The 21377-nt window shown below is 35.7% G+C and overlaps 1 protein-coding gene across 1 annotated transcript in view; it reads right to left on the reverse strand.

The window, feature by feature from the left end:
* LOC113238320 overlaps positions 1-18161 on the reverse strand; it is a 30912-nt gene extending 12751 nt beyond the window's left edge. Inside the window, exons 1-8 of the mRNA XM_026475159.1 lie at positions 17772-18161; positions 11990-12191; positions 10383-10579; positions 8735-8861; positions 5784-5930; positions 3684-3895; positions 1307-1499; positions 346-478 (exon numbers count right to left, since the gene is read on the reverse strand). Coding sequence (XP_026330944.1) covers positions 346-478; positions 1307-1499; positions 3684-3895; positions 5784-5930; positions 8735-8861; positions 10383-10579; positions 11990-12191; positions 17772-18161 — 1601 coding nt within the window. The remainder of the gene's footprint in view (positions 1-345; positions 479-1306; positions 1500-3683; positions 3896-5783; positions 5931-8734; positions 8862-10382; positions 10580-11989; positions 12192-17771) is intronic.
* Between the last annotated feature and the right edge of the window lie 3216 nt (positions 18162-21377).

Below are 21377 nucleotides of genomic sequence, written 5' to 3' on the forward strand. Positions count from 1 at the left end.
AGCCATATTAGTACGGGAAAAATTTGGATTCGAGCTAAGGTAGTAACGACTGTTAATTACGCTACTGTTACAAAAATTCGCTTTCATTCTGTTTCGCGATAATGTAATTTGAGCCTTATTACTTTACTTGGGAAAGCTCCTAGCGTCAAATTTCAGTTACTGTTCTGTGCGGCCCTCCAATGACGAGCCGGGGCAAATATTACAGTACATACATGTAGGCGCCAAAATAATAATGTTTAGTAAAAATATTTCTACTTTTTTTTTCGTGTTTTGTTCGATTGTTGGTGTTGTCATTTGTAACAATCTAATACAATATGTTGCTTAAATAAACGAGCAAAATCTTACTGGAAATAAACTTTGCAGATGGAAAACAGTGCCCCAAACATAGTGAGCGCCGTGTGTCTATGCGTTATCAACGATATTTCGTTAAACAAATACGACATTAACTCAGCGCCCAACGGTAACGTGATCTTTGGATCTGAAACAAAAACATTAGATGCATCTTACTGCTCCTGTAAAAGGGACTTTGTCTCAATTGTTACTGACCTTCAAGCAAAAATGCTCACAATGGCTGTGACTAATGGTCGGAATAGTGTGTTTGAAATGAGTGGATAAATATCTACATATAGATACAAGAAGTCACATGGAGTGGTTAAACCCAGCAAATATCAATTAATTATTTTTTCGAATTTCGGATTTCCGGACCATGGCGAACGAACAGATTATCCTCTATTTACAACCAAATTAATGTTCGAATACATATATAGACATTTTTCATTCTACAAGTAATGTTTCCAAAAATAACATTCTCGAATCGTTTCCCCAGTAATTTCATAAGTTCTTTGTTATTCTTTTTGTTGCTTATTATTATTTTATTACATTAAATGCTGTGTACGTCTGTAATAGGTAGACATATAAGTACAATCCTAATGTAAAGTTACACTGTTATCTAAGAGTATATGTACTACTGTTGATGTACGTACCTTATCTTTAAAATAAATAAACTGAAAAATCAGGCTATCAGCGCATAAGTGGTGTAACCTACATTTAATTTTTTTTTTCTACAATATTACTAAAGTACTTACATAACTATTTTATATTTTGAAGCTATTCTAATATAATGTATAAAAATATTATATATCATATACGATTACTACGTATAAAATATATCTTCTATATTCATTTCATCGGGTTACACCACTTTTGCGCGCATAGCCTCAAATATCCTTCAGAAAAACAACCCCTTTTATTTCCATGGGTCAATTAAACAAAATTATAAACTACAAAAAAAAACATATCTAAATACCTGCATTAATAAGCTTGTAAATAGAAACTATAGTTTCTATTTCGTATTTCAACGGTTCCATGTGATTAACGATCTGCAGTAAAGTGGGCATGCAATTTAGTTCTTCATTGCTCGCTTTGGTACATTCCTCGTATATCTCCGTCGTTTTAAGCCGGAAATGTAACAGGTATTGTCTTATTACTTCTCTTGCCGCCTGAAATTTGTTAAGCAGGACGATTTGTCAACAAATGAGTTTATAAGACACTGGCATGAATAATGTAATAGGTAATAATAATGCGTCTGACAACCACACCATTTACCTGCAGGACTAAAAAGGCCGTATTGGCAGAATCATAATATGATTAATTGACAATTCTTATTATGAATTTCTTACAATTCCTATAACGCAATTCATCTATTTGACAGTGTTCTATGGAGGTCTCCATACAACACTGTCAAATAGATGAATTGCGTTTCTTGTTTTGTTTGAAAATTCATAATATGAATTATCAATTAATCATAATATGATTCTGCCTATGCGGCCGTTTTAGCCCAGCTGATCATTAAGTTGGGAATTCCATGTACTATGACTACCAGAGCAAAGATACACTCCGAGGCATTACCCAGAACACCCAAACCAGAAACAATTTAGAAAAGTTAATTTCACAAATCAGATCCACCGGAAATCGAACCCATGGCCTCACAATGCAAACCGTTGGGCCAAAAGTTGGCATAAAACTTCCTTATATTAAATTCGTTATTAAATAAGCCGCCACTTCCAAAGGTCCAAATCTAATAAAACTATTACACACGAATTGGAGAAGCATGAAATTATTGTGTTACTTTTATTTTATTCTCTTTTTCATTACAAAGAGAAAGGTACAAAATGTACATTAACACATTTTTGCATCACATTCTTATGTTATATAGCTTTATCTCACTATACTCTTCGCGTGCAAAAACGTTTTTCAAAAACAAGGAATTAAGGCAGTAATAAATGAAAGAAAGAGAAAGAGAGAGAGAGAGAGAGAGAGAGAGAAATGTAAGTGTAACATTATACTGCTTGATACAAGTTGCAAATAATGGTTAAATAATAATTAATTGAACTTTTTTAATCTCTTAAATTAAAATTATTTATTATCAGATTCTATCCTGCATACAGTGTTTTTACATGGGGAAATCCGAGACCATATAATGTCTTCTACTCTATTCTTCTTCAAAGAAACTGTCTTATTTTGGTCAAGCAGAGTTGTCCATAAAAAAAATGATTCTGATGAATGATGATATGACAAAACTTTTTTTAGTGCCGCTCGATTCAATTTTGTGTAATGGTCATTTCATTGTAAGAAACGAAAAGAATCGGTACAGCAGAAGTTGGTCAAATTTCAAAATGAAAATTTATTTCATTAAATTCTGCTGTCCCACCTCTGTATATACATTCAGTTACAGGTGAGCTACCCAAATCGTAATTCTTTTTAATGCAAATTTAAACGTTAAGTCAAGGACATAACTTCACGGGTTATTATCGACGCGGAATCGTATTAACCCGGTCAAAAAGGCTTTACGTCCATGTGATAAAAGCGAAAAAGACGTAGCAGTAAAACTCCTTGTGAAGGAGTTCGTCCACGGTGGTACTGCCATCTTGGGCCTTACCATGAACTCTTATTACGATTCAGTTTAGGACCTAAAATGAATCGTTGTGAGATAGCGCTACATGAAGTGTATATCACCATCCCGCTTTTTTGTCGTTACGAACCTATACTGAACTGAAATAAGTAATAATATTTGTGCCGTCACGTAGTAATGCGAGTATTACTGTGTTCCGGTTTTCAAGGGCTCATAGGACTTGTCAACTTATGTCTCAGGATGACGGGCGCAGTGGCAGTGCCCTTTGAGCGGCATAGCAACTGTTATAGACTGGCGTGACGCTTACCACCTGGCGCACAACATACACTTAGTATCATAAAAAAAGTGTCACGTTTCGCTTTCTCTCGGACCGCCGCCTATGCGAAAAACACGCCTTTTAGACTCTTATTAAATCGCACCCCTCATGGAAGAATGGCATAAATGGAGTTACATCACAAACCTTTATTGCTCCATTAGATACAGGAAAATATAAGCCACAACCTCTCCAATTCTTATAACTTTATCGACTAATATTGCAGATAAAGTTACAAGAATTGGAGAGGATGTGAGTTATATTTGTCTGTATGTAATGAAGCAATAAACATTTTTTGTCGCAACTCCACTTATGCCATTCTTCCATGAGGGGTGCGAAACGGTCATAAAGCTTTTTCTGACCAGCTTTATGCGGTTCCGTGTCGATAAGTGTGGTGACTCTCTTACACAGCAACTGTAGCTTTAAATAAGAAACTGGATCTTTAAATAAGAAACTTACCTCAAATACAAGTCCATTATTACGAAAGTGATCATTCAAGCCCTGATTAAAGGCGAATGTATACAATCGTTTGTAATAAGTGCCAACCAGTTGCAACTCTGTCATGTAGCCTCTGATATGTTCCTTCGATATCCCTTCTAAAACTAAATTTTCTTTCATGTAAAAACAATTTGATTCTTCACTGAATGGGAATGAAGTTGTTTCTATGCCAACTGAAAAATAAAACATTGGAAATGCTAAGGAAAAACAACAGACATATCGACCCCTCGTATGTCGCAATTGCCAAGTTTACCTGCGAGCATTATAAAGTTCTGAATTCACTCGTTACTCAAATAGAGTGATCATCTAATAGATCATCATAGATCATCCAACCGATATCTAGAATTTTATAATACTCTATGTGAGTAACGAGCTTTACCGAATAAAACTGAGAAATGCTACAGTCACGTATTATACTCACTTCAGTGAATCCAGAAGTTTAAAACGGTCCCCTGTAAACTTGGCAATTTCAACAAACGATACTTTACGTAGGAGGAGTCGATATATCTGGCTAGATGTTTAACGTTGTGTAAGTGTAATTAAGATTGACCCAAAACGTCTTTATCGAGTTTTAATTATTTTCTTATGATACCAGGTGACGGGACGAACAAGTCGGGTGCCTGGTGGTAAGCGACTCGCCTGTCCATAACAGCTGCAGTGCCGCATAGAGCTTTAAATAACAAAGATTTGAGGGGCACTGCCACTGCGCCACCTTGAGACATAAGTTGACAAGTCCCATGTCCTTTAACATCGCCAAAAGTTTTACCCTTCAAAACCGAAACGCAGTAATGTGAGCATTACTGCTTAGCGGCCGAAATAGGTAAGATGGCAGTACTTCCCTAGACGAACTCTTTCAAAACGAGCTCTACTGATACTAAAATTTTCTACTAAAGTAAATTTGCTAAAGTTTTCGTAATAGCTTCATTCATTCATTCATTACATTCGACATAATTATTTGATAATACCATCTCAGTCAAATATGACCATGGGACCTGTAAAGAGACCGAAACGCTAGTTTGTTTCGAAAAATAAGTATATCCGATTTTAATTTCGGAAAAAGTAGTTAATATTTCTAACCAAATATTTTTTAAGACTTAGGAAGTCACCACAAATATTAATGCCGAATCAAGTCGATCCGATCAAAAAAAGTTTCATCTCAATGCAATAAGGACGAAAAAGCCGTTTCGCTTCCACCCGGATCGTTGACGCGAAACCCATAACGTCAATTTCGCTCTTATTACGTATATATAACACTTTTAATATTTTATCATTATTATTTGTGTTATTATTACTTATATTTGTGTTGCGAAAACGAGCGCTTCGTTCTGTGTACCGTTTAGGGTCTCGGGTTTCTTTCTTCCAGAGAAAAGTTTAAGGAAACTGGTATCATGACTGTGGCACAGTACATTTATACAAATATTTTGTACGCCCGTAAAAAAAACATAATTTCATTGAAAATATATTCATAATATTAACCTTAGAACTACGTCCAAACTCATGGTACCACGATTTCGTTTAAAGGCCAACGACTCTTTAATGGGGAACTGTATACGTTTTTACAATAAGACTCCAGAGCATATATTAAAATTATCATTTCCTAAGTTTAAAACTTACGTCAAAAGTATTTTAATTGAAAAGTCATATCACAAAATTGAAGACTACGTGTTAGATAAAGAAGTATGGAAAGACGACATGGGTCTAGATTGCATACAAATTTGATTCAAAGTGTATTTATTTATTCCATAGCACTCAAGTTTACTTGAAAAGAGCAATCCCTAGAGTTTCTTGCTCGTTCTTTTCAGGAAAGACAGCTTACTGAAAGCAGTAGCTTAAAAAATGACGTTTTCAAGTGTGAATTTACTTTACCTATGGAATAAATGATTCTTTGACATTGGCTTTTCTGACCCGCTTAATGCGATTCCGTGTCGATAAATGTGGTGATTCCCCTAATTGTAACCACCCTAGCGAATTATGAATACCAAAGTCCTTCAATAAATTTCACCTCGCTTTCCGTCAATTTCACTTGTACTTCACACACCCTGGGGTATCAACAACACTTACTCAAAAGATACATGACATTCCGAATGAACTGTTTCTCAGATATAACACTGAGATCATTAAGGGCGTTTTCGTACAATTGCCGCCACAGTACCATTTCTCGCAGCGATGTCGATATAAGCTGCCTTTCATATATTGGCGGAAGTTTTGCTGAAACAGAATGTTTTATTTATAGTTTTAGTTCAATGTCGCGAAAAAACTATTCAATAAAGTTTTCTTCAGATCGTAGATACATTTTGATAGTTAAAAAATAGACTACATAATCTTCACAGTCGGTGTTCTATAAAGTAGATGAGTTTTAAACAGCTGGAGATAATACTTGGCTGGATTCTAATTTATACAGAAAAAAATATATAGAGATAATTTCAAAGGTCTTAAAAAGATCGAGAACAGCTAATAATTTGTTCCTTTTTCAAATTCATGGATAGATATATACCTAAGGCAGTTTAATTCTAAAAGGTCGACTAGAGGCATGTTCACAACTTTGTACAAGATCTTGGATAATATTGATAAGATAAATTGATCAGTAGTTGCTACACAGTGTACAAGTGATTTGCAAGCGACTTTTCCACGCCTCTTCAAAATTGCAGGGTAACCATAAACTTAAATAGAAAATATCATCGTGACCTACTAACTTTTTAAAGAGAAATGTGGCTATATTTTAAATACAAGCAATAGTGAGTGGGTACATAGGTAATTATATCAGTTATATTAATATTACTTCTTGCTGCAGGCTCGGCTAGAGATGGTTAATATAATATATAGCTCAAATTATGTTACGTTACGTTAAATAAAAAATAATTATAGCAATTTGATATAATATAATTTGAAAGACATAAAGGCGCTAAAATTATAACGAACTTTTTTTCACTTTGGATTGGAGTACGTTAAGAAAATTAAATCAAATGCCATCTAGCGACATAATTTTACAATATTTCAATGGCATACCATCAATCTATCCGTGCTTTACTTACGCAGCTAACAAACAAAATCCTTCGTCCTGATTTATCTCCCTTAATATTTCATATATGGCACTATATTCTATGTGAAAATTACGGCTCTTGTCATTGGTTGAAACAATTATAACGTGAAATACTTGCACATATTATTTGTAGCATTTAACGTTTGGTGCGAAACGCGAAATAGCTGATTGGTTTATTGATGTTAAATTTCACGTTTGAGTACGCTAAGCGCTAATATTATATTTAGCACTTAGCAAGTATTATAATTGTAGTTATGTTATAAATTATAATTTTGGTTAAATTTTAATACGATTTTGAGCTAATGGTGGAACATTAGCAAAATTTCGTCTGGTGAAGCGATTTAAATTAAGATATAATTAAGTACTCGGATTTATTTAGTTAATTTAGCGTTTGCTTAATTAATAAGTCGTTGTAATATTTGTATATAAAAGTACGAGTGTGTGTGTTATTATTAATTATTATGAGTGTAATTTACTGTAAATAGCCTGTGTAAAGTTTTGTGCAAATTGTAAATAGTAAATAGTTAAAGTATGAAGGGAAACTCATTGATTTATCGTCTATAACCTGTAACCACCATATTATGTAATAGTTACAAAACAAATGAAGTCGGTCGTAACTAACCATAAAAAACTGTAAACTATTCTATAGATAGAGCATAGATGCCATACTTAACAAGTTAGCGCACGTCAACTATTTCACGTTTCTTTCCATTCGTTATATTATCACACGACCTTGAGCTGCTAAAAATTTTAATTTTAGCACTTTAAATAGCGCGCTATAAAAATTTTGCATTTAGCATTTAGCGTGCTATGCGAATATAGCAGTTAATCTCATCTCTAGCCTCGGCCATAAACATCGAAGCGGGACTGCGATATTGCGCTCTCTGTCCCACTTCAATTACAGATAAAAACAAAAGAATCACAAAGGGCGCGCGGTCGGTACTGTGCTCTTTGAGTAATTTATTATATGCCATTGTTTATTTTTTTATTTTACTATCATTGTTACTTATAATGTGTTAACATTGTTGGAAATTAAAGATCCCGTAAAATTAGGAAGTATTAATTAATATTTCTAGTTTTAGGTTTTTAATACTGTAAATTTGTAATGTATGTATTTAGCAAATAAGATCATTGATATTTCCCTTCCTTATTCACTCTTACAGCAAAATTAAAAGTCATCGATATCGATAGCATTTATCAATTGCAGCAATGCACAGCCCTACGCTTACACGAAAGGCCCGTATGTGCCTGCCCTACTGGTAAGTGGAAGAGAGAGCGCAATAATATCGCTACATGCGCCGATAATTTATGGTCGAGTCTGCAGAGAGAAAAAATCTTATAGCAGCCTTGGACTCAGTGGAGCGAAGCAAAGAACGTATAATAAATATTGTGCACGTAATACTACTTAAAATAGAGATCAAAAAACCAAACATTTTATTTTGGTAAGCGAAACTCCTGTCCATAACAGTTGCAGCGCCACTCAGAGCTTTAAATCGCAAAGATCTGAAGGGCACTGCCACTGCGCCCGTTACCCTGAGACATATTAAGTTGACAACTCCCTTGTGCCTGTAATTTCTCGCGCCCTTACAACGCAGAACGCCGTAATGCTCACATTACTGCGCTCGCCATGCTTGGCGGAAGAAATAGGTAAGGTGGCAGTACTTCCCAGGACGAATTCTTTCACAAGAAGCTCTACTGCTACCGAACACGTTTGGATACGTCTTTGATATACACATGGCACCACATTGCTGGCGGTAGCATTTTGTTGTTCAGATTCATTTTAAATAAATTATCAAGAAAATATTTGTGATAATTATCACCTCGAACCATACTAGAAAATCCGGATCCGGAACACTTCATCCTCATGTCATTGACTTACCACCCTACCCACAAAGCGCTTTGTTTAAATCTTCCTGATAAGATTGTGACCAAGAGTTCATTTAGTTTACATTTATATCCATGAATAACTTACAAGCTATCTGCCATATGTCATCAGGTATATCCTTGTCAACTTGAGTGACAATATCCCAAATATCCTCTAAATCAGTTGATGATGGTCTAAACACCTCTTGTTCCTCATTTCCATCAGCAAAGGTTACCTAATTTGAAAAAAACTATATATTTTTTTCTAACATACATGTAAAACACAATATAACTAATTTGCAGCATGTAAAAAAGTGAAAAATATGATTTTTATTGAAATATTATTTACGTTTAGGTAATTATCTAACTTTCATTATTGTTATTGCTCTATGAGATAAACAACATGGAAATTTATGAGCACCATTACAAGAAATTGCGTAAAAAGACACTACATATTTTTACTTTCATTTCATTGTATAAAAAAACAGGCAGGTGAACATTATATAAATTATTTTAACTCGCACTTGGTCGGGATGTCTACAAGCTAGTGCAATCTAAATACATAGTTTATTTAAAATTTTCAAAATAGAAGAAAACAAACAAAAAATCCTTTAATAGATGCTACTTTTATAACTATTGCAAAAGGATAATTAACTATTTACATAAAATGTGAAAAGGAAAACATGATTAATTATAATAGTATTTCCTAAACTTCAAGGTAAGTATTCAAGTCAAATTAACTTTCAAGTACCAAGGGAACTAAGAGCACTGTATGAACACTAGCAACACCATTACAAAATTACAGACAAACTTTGCAAATAATGTTACATGACTGTGCCATACATCTTAATACAATATAATATAAGTGAATATTATGAGGCTTGCAATAAATAAAACAGCATGTCTAAAACACTATAGTTTGTGCCATTTAGCATGTCAATAGCGATCATTGACCCGACTTTCATCCCGAAGTCACAATTCGACAGCGACAAATCGTCGATCACTAAAGATCTGCCGCAATTTTGACTTCGCCTAAGTAACATAATAAAAGCTACTGATGAGTTCAAAAAATGTGAAATTGAGGCATATCAACCTCAATTTGTATATTGTATCTGTCTATAAAAAGAAACAATTACGATTATTATTATTATGACTGAATTACACTACAATAATATACTACTTCACATTAAAACTAATATTTAATAGTCCTATAAAATGCAAATTTACAATTATCCCTATTTATTTTTATACTTATCATACTTACTTATCACGTCATGTCAGAAGCGCGACACATGCCATTTGAAATTAAACATACTAGTAGGTTGGAGTGCGCTTGCCTTCGATCGAGATTCGGAAATTGACGTTTCAATTTTGGTCTTGTTTTTTAATTAATTAGTTTTATTAATTGGTTTTGTTATATATTTTGCCAAAAATAATACCACTTTTAGAATTGGCAACTTGGATCGGACTCTGAATGTGCCAGTAATAACAGACCTGGCACCTTTTATTTATTGTATATCAAATGAAACAATAAAGGCAAAATATTTCATTACTATTAAACAAAAATATAATTATTTTAAAGTTTACGATCCGGAGATCACCGATAAATCAAGGTGACTTCTACCGCGATACGCTAACGATAACACTTTCGCATTTTACTGGGAGCATTAGAGAGTATTGTTTTCCCAAATAATGTATACAGTGGTAGGAAGGGGGAATGATCGCTATTGACATGATAATTGGCACTTAGCACTTACCTTCATACTGTCACACCCTTTAGAGCCTGACGTTGGTATTTGCAAGTCTCTAGGTGCTGTCAGTCTAGGGTGGTTCCACAATACACTGGATAGGTATCGGCATGGGGACAAATTAGTTGAGGAAAAAGATGGCAGGGACATTGGACTACGAAAGCTCTTTATTTCCCCTCCTCCAGGTGTAGTACGTTCAGGTAAAACTGTAATGGTAAGTAGTAATCATATATCACAATAAACATCTAATACCTACTACTTGAGTTATTGTTCGTCTGGCAATCATATTACAGGGAGTTGTCTAGTTTAAATTTCATTTTAATGGTGTGAATGGTAGTTACAAGTATTATTATATTAATGTTTGATGCACCCATGTAATCAATTTTGGTGCACCTTCATAAAGGACCAGACTTAAATTTTTACATTTGCCTGTTTTGGTTGATTTTTATGATAGCAGAAACGCGTCTGTCGCTGAATATCATATTCGCAAAATATCATGTTCGCAAAACATGATATTCGCAAGATATGTTGACAAAATATCATTTTATCATCACAAGTCACAAATCACAAAATATCATTCTCAAGATATTACATTCTTAATACACCATATTCGCTAAACACCACATTCGCAAAATATCATAAGTGCGATGTACAACTGTACGTCCTGTATTGTTAGGAACAAAATACAAAATCACACTGCCTCCGTGGCCGAACGGTTACCATGCCGGACTGCCATGCAGAGGTCCCAGGTTCGATTCCCGAGCCGGGAGAAATATTTGTATGGCCTACATTTATTTGTCTCGTGAGTTTGGGTGTAATTTGTAATTGTGTATTTGTGTGTCCATGGCACCCGCGACACAGGGTTTCCCTAGTGCGGGGCTATGTCGAGTGTGTGCGTTATTATTATTACAATTTATAAATTACTCATTTTATACAATTGTTAAGAATAAATGGCAAAAATACAACATATAAAATTAAAAAAGAACAATTTGCATGTCACTGATAAAAAAGAAGTAGAAAAATAATAGAAAAAAACAAAAAATTATGAGTAGGCAAAGATAGCGTAAATAAAATAACGTTCCCTGCGCATGCATCATTATGTAGTGTATTTCAAGGTACAAATAAAAGGAATTTATTTATTTTTGTTTTTTTTTAACTATTATTATTTCATGATTATTTGTAATAAGTCTATAGGAAGAGGGTTTATGGAAATTATTTTTCTAACCATAAACGTATTAATATACACCATTTTAACCCATCTGCAAAAAAATTGCTCGTAAGGGGTCAATTTCTGATTCGCAGTCACAGGGTACGTTTAATACTAACCAATCTAACCCTCTGTCCGTCTCTAGTAAGGCCTGCTGTTATTACCTGTACTTAGACTGTTGTGTTTTGCGAATGTGGTGTTTAGCGCATAAGGTGTATTAAGAATGTAATATCTTGAGAATGTGGTATCTTGCGAATATGGTATTTTGTGAACATGAAGTCTTGCGAATATCATGTTTTGCGAACATGATATTTTGCGAATATGATATTCAGCGACTGAGGCGCAGAAACACTATAAATTTTGGACAAATGCACCTTAAGTAGAACATAGATATAAAACTATAACTTACGTGATCTAGAGTCGAAACTCTCAACAGTGTACTCAGTAAATGTACATGATTGTTTCCCATTTATAGGATTATTTTGTTGATTCAAAGAATACGGCAGTACAAAAATGTGCAACGGGTAGTAAGAGTATGGTTCCGGGGAACCAAACTGTGCACGAGGTAGTTTTGGTAACATCTGCTCCAACAGCCCAAATGAAAATGGTTTCTGTAATATTATCATTCATCAATAATGTGAATCATTTTTAATTTATAGAAGAATGCTGACACAAAAATGTCAATAAAGATGAAACTAGTTAAAATAAAAGAAGATTTCCACCTAGAGAAAACATTTCATTTCAGATAATAGGTAAAATCCATCTTGCAGGGTTGATATTAAAATCTTACTTAAGTCTACCGTCTTTATGAATTGTTCTCGTATACACTTCAATGATTGATTACTCATAGACAGAGCTGAGCAGTATTTGAATTACATAAAATATTTATTTTCAATTACTATATTCAATTACTATAAAATTTATTTTGTAATTGGTATTTCAAACATTCGACAGTAATGTACACCGTAATTGAAACTACAAACACTTTTGTGGTGACCGGTTAATGGTAATGATTGTAATTTGTGTTTGTAATACACCTCACGACAGTATTTTGTATTTCATATCTAAAATACATATGAGAAAATATTTAATAACTTATATTTTAATTCAGACATAGCATGTATTTTGCCCAGCACAACTCTGATTATAGAATTAAGCTAATACTAAACATAATTATTAACTCCGCACCAATGACGTACAGGTCTTGGTGACTTGAAACAGTATTCTTCAAAATGCCAATATCGTTAATTAACACAGGAGAGCTAGAGTTGCATATTGAGATTTGATCGACATTGAGATGTAATCAGCAGTGATCACAATAGAATAAATAACTGGTTTCTGTCAGAACAATAAAAAAGTGGACAGTACTGCCACCATATAGATTTTACACTTAAAGCGGGCGAGGGCTCGAACTAGATTTCAAAAGTTCAAAGTGAATTGTGATATTTTTTTAGATAATTTATAAAAACTAATATAAATACCTTTATTTCATTTTATAAGATACATACTCATAAATAGCAGAATATAGGTAAATTTACACAATTTTAAGTTGTATTCCTAAGTAAAGCCAAAGCAAAATGTTTCAATATTAAAAATGTGCTTATTCTTTACATGAGATTTATTTATGAGATACCTAAAAGTTTGTAAATATTACATGTATAAACTCTGCGACATTACGCAGGCAGCATTCCGGATTGTGGAAAGATGGTGCAGAGCATATAAATTGTCGGTAAATCCAACAAAGACAGAACTAGTTATGTTTACAAACAAAAGACTACTGGGTAACTATCTACTACCCAAACTCTTCAGTACAGAACTACAGTTATCAACCGAAGTCAAGTACGTGGGGGTAGTACTGGACAACAAGTTGAACTGGAACAAGCACCTGGACAACAAAATTAAAAAAGCTACTATCACCTTCTGGCAGTGCCATAAAATGGTAGGTAAACAATGGGGACTTTCACCTAAGATAACACTATGGTTCTACACAGCGGTGATAAGGCCCATGATCAGTTACGGCGCGATAGTATGGTGGCCATGAACCAATCTGACGACTGCAACCGACAGGCTGGACAAATTCCAAAGACTAGCTTGCATGGTGGCGACGGGCTGCATGAGGACAACTCCAACTGCGGCCATCGAAGCGATACTGAACCTGCGACCCCTCCCACTGTTCATCAGACAGGAAGCGGAGTCAACAGCAGTGCGTCTAAACAGAGCAGGCCTTTGGAAGCACATAATAACCCCACATACAGAAATCCTTTACATAACTGTTAAAGAGGAACCGCTACTGGAGGCGGCGGTGGATAGGATCCCGAAACAATACATTTTTGACAAAAAATACAAGATACAATTGTTTGAAGATCCCAACGAAGGACTGAATCCCAGAGAGGTCCGCGTCTCACTGATGGATCAAAAACAAATTCAGGAACAGGCCAGTACCTGTTCCTCTTCTCAGAAAGCCTCAATATCAGGATATCAACACCGCTTGGTGACCACAACACAGTATTCCAGGCCGAATGCATGGGTATCAAGTTAGCAACAGAAGCAATAATAGCGAGAAGAGTAAAGAATCACGCCATTCGAATACACTCCGACAGCACGTCAGTACTTCAAGCACTCAACAGCTATGACATAAACTCAGGGCTCATTTACGAATGCCATCAAACACTCACGGAGGTATGTATACACAACCACGTAACTCTACAGTGGATTAAAGGATACAGCGGCTCACGTGGCAATGACGCAGCAGATGAACTAGGCAAAAAAGGGTCGGAGACGGACGCTGTAGGACCAGAACCCATAGTGTCCCTCCCCTACCAGTGTTCAAGAACAAATATACACAATGGTACAAAACCTTTTCATAATAACACATAGACAACCCTTACGGTTTGTAGACAGGCGAGGGAAGCTCACCCGACGCTCAACGCCAGTCTATCTCGAAAATTAATCAAACTTAAAATGCAAGAGCTTCGCACTCTAACTGCCGCCCTAACGGGTCATGGTCTATACAATAAACACCTTTTTAATTTAGGTATCACGGACAGCCCTTTATGCAGAGCTTGCATGGAGGGGGAGAAAACGGCCGCGCACATCCTACTACAATGCTCCGGCGTGACCAAATACTGGGTGAAGTACCTTGGAGTGCCGACGTCGCTCCCAGAAATCTTCAGCAAACCGAGGAGGTTGCTGAGATTCCTGAAGGAGCTTGGGTGGTATGAGTCCCTGCACCCACCACAGGCAAAATAGGCGCTTTGTCGTAAAGTTGCGGACACCAACCCCTTGCACCAAGTACATGTATAAACCATAACATTATTAAGTAAAATTTTCTGGTTTTTTTAGTTCGTCGCAAGTGTGATGAAAAACATTGTATGCCACTTGGGCAGTACAACAATTACAAACATTCATGTCATTACAGCCCTAGACCACGGATTGGGCTCTGTAGATTCCTCTGTTTGTTATTGTCTACTTACCGCCCATGTGACACAAAGTAGTATTACATACAAGGGGTTAAGTTATGAAACTGTTCTAAAGTTCTCGCCAATTTAAAATTAAATAAAACTTTAGTTAGTAATTTTTCAAATAACTAAATAATATTATAGATTATTCATTTAATCAAACATTTTCTTTTTGTTTAAATTCTCATATATGAAACTGTCAATTTCATGCTTTAACCCCTAATACATACAGCTACAGTACCGGCACGCTACGATGGCCGTTTACAATTGACAGATTACAATAGTGAGGTAAAATCTGAATTCATTACCGAAAAAAATATAATCAAATGCGAGTCGTTGCGAGAGCGCAACTACAAGATTTTATATTTATAACTAGTATTGCACGGGGTATTATTATTATTTTTAGGGTGGCTTCATTCGGGGCATATGTAGCCCCTCATCACTGCGACCATCAGTTGATATATTGTGATCACCACTAATTACAGTTCAGAGCCAAGGCCAACAGCATTAAAGAACTAAAGGACTCTCCTGGCTCCGACAGATTTAATGTCCTCTGGTTGTAGCATGTGCCTTCCCAGTATGGAGCTTCGTACGCCCATCAGGGGGTAACATTGGGTGAGAAGATGAGCAGGAATTTCATCCGCCTTGTGGCAGAACGTACACTCTCTATTCTCTCTCTGCCCAATGTTCGACATGTGCTTGTTCAAGCCACAATGTCCTGTTAAGACCCTAGTGAGCATTCTGATGCCATTCCTGTCCAATGACAGAGCTTCTCTACAGTGTTTGGCACTGTAGGCAGCTATCAGTGCTTTTGAATGCTCAAGACCCTTAGTCTATAGCCACACTTCTCGGGAGATGTGTGTGCTTTCGTTCAGCAGAGTGAGCTTTGCCCATTTTTTTTTTGGGTCCAATAAAGGTTTCCCTGGCACCAACCTTGGTCAGTTTGTCTGCTGCCTCATTTCCCTCGACGTCAGAGTGACCTGGAACGCAGAACTACTTTATTCCTTTCCCTGAGAGCATTCAGTATGGTCACAGTTCTCTACAATCCGCGATGTTTGGGTGACAGAGGTTAGTGCATGTAGAGCGGCTTGACTATCTGAGTTTATATAAATGTACTTGTTAACGTAGCCTCTCTTCAGGTTCAAATCCGCACAAGCAATTTCGGCCTGAAAGAAAAAGGAGTGTCGTCCCAAATTCAGCTTATAGCTGAGCCTCGGTCTCACGACATGTATACCACAGCCTACGTTGGGTCCCGTCTTAGACCCATCGGTATACCAAAGAAGGCTACAGTCCTTCCAGGTAAGATATTGGTTTTCCAGTCTTCCCTGGTTGGAAATTCTACCAGGTACAGTTTTCAAAAGTTTTGCTTGGGAAGCATGACATCAGAAGTCATTCCCATAACAGGATGTTCCAGAATTGAGTCCTGAGTTGATCTCAATGTCTGGGAGAATCATCTAGTCCTTAACTTGGTGGTGATCCTGTACATGCTGGTACCGGCCTCCTTCTGTATTAATATGAAGGGGAGTCCGATTGAGCAATGCATTTAGGGCCGCCCCCGGAGTCGTAGACATGGTTCCTGTTCCTAGCAAGCACGCTATGCGCTGTAGACTGCTCAATGTGGCAAAAGTGGTTGTTTGGCTGACTTTAGCACTCCAAACAGCAGAGGCATGTCACTATGGGCCTCACTATTGCCTTGTATAACCAGAGAGTCATCTTTGGTTTTAGACCCCAACGCTGTCCCGCCATACGACTACAGATACCTAAGGCCATCTCGGCCTTGTTAACCGTGTTAGCTACATGGCAGTTCCACCTTAGGGTTTGATCTATGGTTATCCCAAGATATTTAACTTCTGCAGAAAAACTCACAATCCTGCCACCAAGGATTGGTTTCACTAGTTTATCTAGTTTCCGCTTCTTAGTGAAGGGGACTATGGTTGTCTTTTCCGCGTTAATAGATAATTCATTATCTTGACACCACGCGGAAATTGTGTCAAGAGCTCCTTGCATAAGTGACGACATGGTGCTTTGGCAGTGGACGCCACAAGCCAGTCCCCGTGTAACAAGATACTAGCCCTGCGGCTTAAACGCATGTTTTGCACGCATCGCATAGTAGAAGAGTCTACACCTTTGCAGGTTAGTCCCTTCACCAAAGTAGAATGGGTGTATTATCAAAAGCACCCTCAATGTCTAGAAAGGCACACAGTACTATTTGTTTGTCCTCAAACGCTCTTTCAACTCTGTCCGCAAAGTGGAGTAGGGCTGTCTCTGTGAATTTCCCACTTTGATAGGTGAGTTGAGTGTGATGGATAGGACTTTGAATTAGGGATGAAGCCCTAATGTGATTATATAGATATTGCAAAGGGTAACTGATTTTTTGAAAAGTTTTAAAAAAACGAAAATAAAAATGTTTTCTTAAAATATTGTCAATTCGAAACTGCCTTGTTTTGCTTTGATGCAAGTTTGCCGGAAGTATAAGTTATGCTGGACTGTGATCCTATAAGTGACAATCTTATTAATTTCATTTTAAAAAATTTCCAATTTCTAGAAACAACTTGGCATCAAATTGTGTCGTAAAATTAGGCATCCATAAATTTTGCTGCACGTCTCTATTGACAACATTATACATCAATTAGCCCCTTCAACGTAGTTATGAATTAATACAAAACTTGATGAGCGGTCAAACGTCAAAACGGCCATCATAGCATACTGTAGTAATAAAATAATAGTACGTACATTGAACAACTTGTGTGAATGATCTTCTATAAGTGAATCACTTAACCCAACCAGAAGCGTGAGTACATTGTAAACTTGATCTTTCTCTTCCCCAAAATCAACTTGCTGTACTTCACCGATAACTCTCTTTAATTCTAAACACTTCTTGTACTCAGCCACATTCTTAACATTTTGATGAAATACAAGATAATACGAGAGCAAATCAGTAATAGCACCTTTCGAGTTATAGTTTATTTCTTTCCTAGATTTCTTCAGAATAATCTCGTAGGCATGCGATCTCATTTTACTAGACAATAGCTTCTGCGAAATCTTGTTCCGAGTGCTGTATTTCGTGGCTGTTTTGTTACATAGTTCTGTGAGGAGTCCAAAAAAGCTACCTTCACCTTCCATCTTCGATGGTAATCTCTGATTTCAATAAATAATAAGTTTGATATTATTCTTTTTATGCACGTATCAGCAAACTTTCAAACCATGGGATAGAAATTATGAACAACTGTTTAAATCACATAGCACACAATTATTCGTAAACTACATTAAATACTGGTTCATAATTTGTTCAGATATAGATTAAAACAAGGAAAAGAAATAAATAAAGAGCAAAACCATAAAAAGCGACGTTGTTTTGATTTTTGACATTGACAGGAATGTTTTTTTTTTATTTGGGTAGGCAAAGGTTTTACCATACAACGTCTTTATAAAAATCCTCTCCTTGCTTTGTATCAGTGGTTAAGTTTTTCATGGCATGTATTTAAATTATCTTTTCTTTAAATTTGCAAAAGTAGGAGGCAATAAAATTTTTACGGCCATTTTTTTAAATGGTTGATCTTCTTTCTTTGCGACACAAAATAAATGAAATCGCTCGATATTTTAATCTGCAGAGCCGTGCAAAAAATGTTTGCTTTGCTTTGTATAAATTAACTTTAATAGTTATAGTGTTGGGCCTCAAAACTAAGACAAATAACCTTTAAAAATAATTTATAAACTTATGTTATATTAATTTTGTGAGTAGGTCAATGTAATATAATTTGACGAAATTATGTTCGGAACCGCAACCAAATTAGGATTTAACAAAAACCCCGGCTTGGTGTGGCCACACTTGCGAGAGAGAATGTCCTTAAAGGGTCGTATTCAATGCTCAAGTCAGGACTTGAGTATGATTTAAAGCACTGAAAATCATACTGAAGTCCTTGCCATTAGGGTCGTATTTCCAGCGCTTGAAATCATACTCAAGTCTGCTCAAGTCCTGACTTGAGCATTGAGTAGAGTTCTGGAATACGACTCTGAGGGTCGTATTCCAGAACTCTACTCAATACTCAAGTCAGGACTTCAGTATGGCAGTGAGCACTGAAAATCATACTCAAGTCCTTGCCATTAGGGTCATATTTCCAGTGCTTGAAATCATACTCAAGTCTGCTCAAGTCAGGATTTGAGTATGGTTTAAAGCACTCGAAATCATATTCAAGTCCCTGCCATTAGGGTCGTATTTCCAGTGCTTGTGTTGCCAGTGCAATCCTGACTTGAGCATTGAGTAAAGTTCTGGAATACGACCCTCAAACAACTACCTACACAATTATTCATCAAAGTCAAAGTCAAAGTCAAAGTCAAAGATTATTTATTCCATAGATAAAATAAATTTACACTTAAAATCGTCACATTTAAGCTACAGGTCGTTCACTACGCTGACCTCCCTGAGAAGAACGAGCAAGAAACTCTAGTGATTGCTCTTTTCAAATAAATTTAAATGCTATGGAATACACTTTAAATCAAATTTGTGTGGATTCTGGAGCCATGTCGTCTTTCCATACATCTTTATCTAACACGTAGTCTTCAATTTTGTAATATCACTTTTCGATCAAAATATTTTTAATGTAGTTTTTAAACTTAGGAAATGATAAACTTAATATATGCTCCAGAATCTTATTGTAAAAACGTATACAGTTCCCCATAAAAGAGTTGTTTACCTTGGTTAAACGAAATCGTGGGACCATTAGTTTGGACTTAGCTCTAAGGTTAATGTTATGGATATCTTCTTTCTTATTGAAATTATATATATTTTTACGGGCATATAAAATATTTGAGTAAATGTACTGTGATGCCACAGTCATGATACCACTCTCCATAAACTTTTCTCTGAGAGAAACCCGAGAGCCTAGACGGTATACAGAACGAATCGCTCGTTTTTCATATAGGTGTGGCTCTCGAAAAAAATTGCCTTGTGTTATGGGTAAACTGCGGGATAATTCTTTTTGTCATATTAACAAGTGGTGAGTATTTTTTATTGGTAGGTGTAAAGGTAGCGTTTTCACTATATTTTTTTAGTCCATTAACAATTCTGTTAGTGTTTTTTAGTTCAACAACTGTCAAAAATTCAAGTTGCGTAGGGGTATCTGATTTTCATTAAAAATTACAATCGTGAAACCGATTTACAAAAAACGAGCAAGAAGAAATGACCTCAATAATTACCGTCCGATTGAATTAGTACCAACATCCGTTAAAATATTGTAAAGTGTCATATCAAAGAAACTATATTCATTTTGTCATAATCTCAGTACAGAGTACTAAAAAAACCGACCTCAAAAGTACGTGGAATTACGTCTATTTGCTAAGTTTCATTGAAATATCCCCTAGTTCGCCACTATACAGGACTTGATACTGGAGATAATAAAAATAGGTTCTCACTACGACATTACTCAAAGTATATCGAGGGAAAAATGCCTTGAATTGGAGAAATAGCAAAATCAACTAAATAACTGCTAAAAGTAATTGCTCCTAAATTTAAGGTAGGCGCTATTTATAAAAATGAATCTTCATGCGTGAACAGCCACCCTTAGAGGTGGATGATTTCCTTCAAAATGAAATGGGACCACTATGGAAGTACCCCCTTTCCAATAAAAAAAGAATCACGAAAATCGGTTCACAAATACCGTAGTTATCGCGTAACATACATACAAAAAAAAAAAAAGAACATATAGTCGAATTGAGAACCTCCTCTTTTTTTGAAGTCGGTTAAAAATACAATTTATTATATTGGAAAGTGTCATATCTAAGTAACTATACTCGTTTTGTCAAAATATAATTTTTTTTGACGACACGAAAGTTCATGAAAATGCTATTATAACTTTCAATTAATGTAGCAAAATATTTACCAAAATTCGTACAGCAGCATGACGCAATAAAGTAATTTTCTTCTTTTTTTATTAAATAATCTTGTAAACGTCTGCTACAATTTTTGAGTGTTTTCATGGATTCCAATTCTGTCTCACTGTGGCCATAATCCATGGTTTCTGTAAAGTAATGTCTTTCGGAAAATTGTAATAAAGATATTTCAATTATTCTCCAAACACATTTTTCGTTAATATGATAAATAAATTATTATTAGTTTTAATTTTATACACAGATGTGGCGAAAGTGTGATTAAAAATTGGCAATACCAAATAAAGCAATTTCTAGGTTATATTCTCTAGTAAAAATTTATCATTTTGGCATTGACTTACAAATAAATGGACGACGGGTCTAATACAAAAACCACGAAAAAAATGTCCCAAGTCAACCTATTCGAAATTTAAATTGTTATGTCATCGCAGTATCGCGCTGTCCGTAGAACAA

This window comes from Hyposmocoma kahamanoa, unplaced genomic scaffold (assembly GCF_003589595.1).
Source record: "Hyposmocoma kahamanoa isolate Upper Pololo Valley unplaced genomic scaffold, ASM358959v1 95, whole genome shotgun sequence".
Taxonomy (NCBI): Eukaryota; Metazoa; Arthropoda; class Insecta; order Lepidoptera; family Cosmopterigidae; genus Hyposmocoma; species Hyposmocoma kahamanoa.